At 30.4% G+C, this 3,013-nt stretch overlaps 1 protein-coding gene across 1 annotated transcript in view; it reads left to right on the forward strand.

Annotated features, from left to right (window-relative positions):
* The window catches only part of HELRODRAFT_184099 (hypothetical protein), a gene marked incomplete at both ends in the record, with an annotated part of 4,470 nt that extends 2,906 nt beyond the window's left edge, over window positions 1–1,564 (forward strand). The window contains one exon of the mRNA XM_009015792.1: window positions 426–1,564. Coding sequence (XP_009014040.1) covers window positions 426–1,564 — 1,139 coding nt within the window. The remainder of the gene's footprint in view (window positions 1–425) is intronic.
* Between the last annotated feature and the right edge of the window lie 1,449 nt (window positions 1,565–3,013).

A 3,013-nucleotide genomic window follows, 5' to 3' on the forward strand; every position in this document is an offset into this window, starting at 1 on the left:
CCGAAAAAAAGAAACAAACCTCAGCTTCCCGATACAAAAGGCTGGATAGGTTTGGCCATTGTTTTATCTGCAACTATGGTAATACTGGCTGGATTTTTTGGACGAGGTTGATGTTAATGATGGTTTAGTTTTTTGTTACGTATATGGTTTATGAAACATTTAATGATTAATTGAAAATATTTTTTTTGATTTTAACAGAATTCTACGACACATTCATCAGCAAAAAATTGAAATTATTGAATTAAAAAAAACAAGAACTTTGGTTGTAATTTATTAAAAATTACGTTACAAAATTGTCCAATAATCTAATCAACACCCAACAAGCTGTGCATCGTTACTAATTTATTGACGAACGAACAAAACAATGCTCCACCAAATGTCAAATGATAGATGCTGCTACATTGAAACACCATCAACACGCCAAGGCTCGTGCTGTCATTCAACTGTTAAAAACTTTAGAGATAAAAAATATTTTCAACCATCTCGTTTTTCAAGTGTCACAAATTTCAATTGTGGTTATTGCAACCAGAAATGTCAGAATTATGATTGTGACAACAGTTGCCGTGTGAACCCAGGCAACAACTGCAGTAGGAATTGTTTTAAAAAACACATACCATTACATTGCAACCCACCCCAGCGCCAAAAAAAGAAAGTGAGTTATTACCACATACCCATTGAAATATGTATACCTCGAAAAGAAAGCTGTTGCCAAGTTATTCAACAGCCAAAACTGCAAGTTGCTGACTGTGACGATTGTAGAGATTGTTGCTATGTGTGCCTTGGAAATTCTCGCACTTCTCAACTTGAAGTGCCGTGCTCTCAAAAAGCACCTAGCTTGAATTCTTCCTGTTCCGTTGGCAAACCTTCCTATCTTACGTGCATTCCAAGTGTTACTAATGGCTCTTATCAACCTTGTTTAGAAACAAGTTTATCACAAAACCTAACTGTTACATGTTTACCATCAAATGCCACAAACTGTTATCAATTTTGTTTGGAAACGAACCTGCCACCAAGCCCACCTCCAGAATTGTGCCAGTTATTTTCTCATCAACCAGAAAATTTTGGCAAACCTTCATATCTCACTTGCATTCCAAGTGTTACTGAGAGCTCTTATCAACCTTGCTTAAAAACAAGTTTATCACAAAGCTCAACTGTTACATGTTTGCCATCAAATGCCACAAATTGTTATCAATTGTGTTTGAATACGAATCAGTCACCAAGTCCAACATCAGAAATGGGCCAGTTATTTCCTCATCAACCAGAAAATTTTACTTGCGGCAGAAGATTTCGATGCTGCAAAAATTTGTTACCTCCAACAGGTTCCAAAAATTGTAGCAGTTTATCTTTGGCTTTTTATAGACCATGGTTTAACAAAGACCTTGCTAAAAGAAACAGACTGTCGTCTCAATGCTCTGCAGAAAGTCACAGTAGTAAAAGTAGCTGGTCAAGGAAGGTAGATGACACGAAAAGTGAAAAATCTCGGGCCTCAAAATCTTCGTCAGCTAAGAAAAGTTCTAAACCTAAAGGTTCAAAAGCTTCAAAAGGTGATTTAATAATTTGTTAACTGATTTTAAAACATAACTTTTTTCATAAAACAGTCAGTAGCGACTGTTATTGTTGTTGTTATTACGAATGAGTTATTTTTTATTTGTTTTAATAACTTATATAAATAAACAAAAAAAATATTAATTTTCATCACATAATTAAGATTTATACACTTTATTCACTAGCAAATAAAGTTATCGACACAAGAAACTTTCTTACATACCGTTGCATATAAAATACCATTTTAGACAATGAAAATAATTAACACAAAACAGTGTCACGGTTGATAAATAAAAATTCTGGAAAATTTTGGGAATTAAATTTTTATGTTTCTATTACCATTAAATCTCCTTCGTATGAATATTTGATAAAATAAATTTTTTAGACATTTTTCTTGATTCCGAGAACTACCTACATAGATTGTTGCATGTTAAAATAAAGTCATAATATTTTTGAACAGGTAAAGATATTAAGACATTTTTAAATTAACGACAACCATGTGAACTAAATCACATTCGAATAACAATGCCGCTCAAAATGTTTGCGTTGACGATTGTATTTTTCAGTATTTACATTTTACGTAAAATATTCTACAAATTCTACCGAATGTTTGGCTTTAATATGTTTGTAGTTTGTAATAATTATGGTCTATTACCAACATTTTACGTAAAAGTAACTTTCATTTTGTTGTTCAAACTGAAATAAGTTAATTTATCAAAATATTGAAAAGAATCAGCAAATTTATCATTTGTTAACGTTATGAAGTAACTGGAAATTATAGTTGATACGACTTAACTCAGTACAAAAACTTGAAAAATTTTGATTACCCGATAAAAATTTTAAAATGCTGAAATTCGCAAATATCATAGGACAAATAGTATTTTAGGAAAACGAAATGTCCCCTAATAAAGAATAAACTATAGATAATTATCAGAAAAAGAACGGTTAAATTTGTTCTTTTGGAAAATTACTAAAAAATGTCAATAGAATACAAAAAACCGTTTGCCCAATATATAACTATACCACATTTGAAAAATGTTTTTTTTCAGTTAAACTAAAAACATTTAGTAACTATATTTAATATGTGGTAATTATAAACTTGAGTTTAAAAAGAAGACCAGTGAAATAAATTCCGTTTTTGATTGGATGAACAGAAATCATTTTCAATTATATAATTTTTTTTCAAGATGGTGATTTTTTACTAATTACTCTACAATATCATAATGGTATTACAAATAATATTAATTGTAATGTAAAATAACTTTCAAAGACCTTGCTCCGTCAAAAAGTAACACATTTTCTATTTTAAAAATTTTGATCTTAATAAAAAATTTAAAAATAAACAACGTAAGATATTCAAGAATTTCAAGTTTTATTAATATAATTGTATTAACTGTTCACCGAAAAAAAACGAGCCACTGGTTACTTTGATTACCAGTTTTCCAGACTAGCCATATGTTGCAAAGAC

The sequence above is a fragment of the Helobdella robusta genome (assembly GCF_000326865.2).
Source record: "Helobdella robusta unplaced genomic scaffold HELROscaffold_160, whole genome shotgun sequence".
Taxonomy (NCBI): Eukaryota; Metazoa; Annelida; class Clitellata; order Rhynchobdellida; family Glossiphoniidae; genus Helobdella; species Helobdella robusta.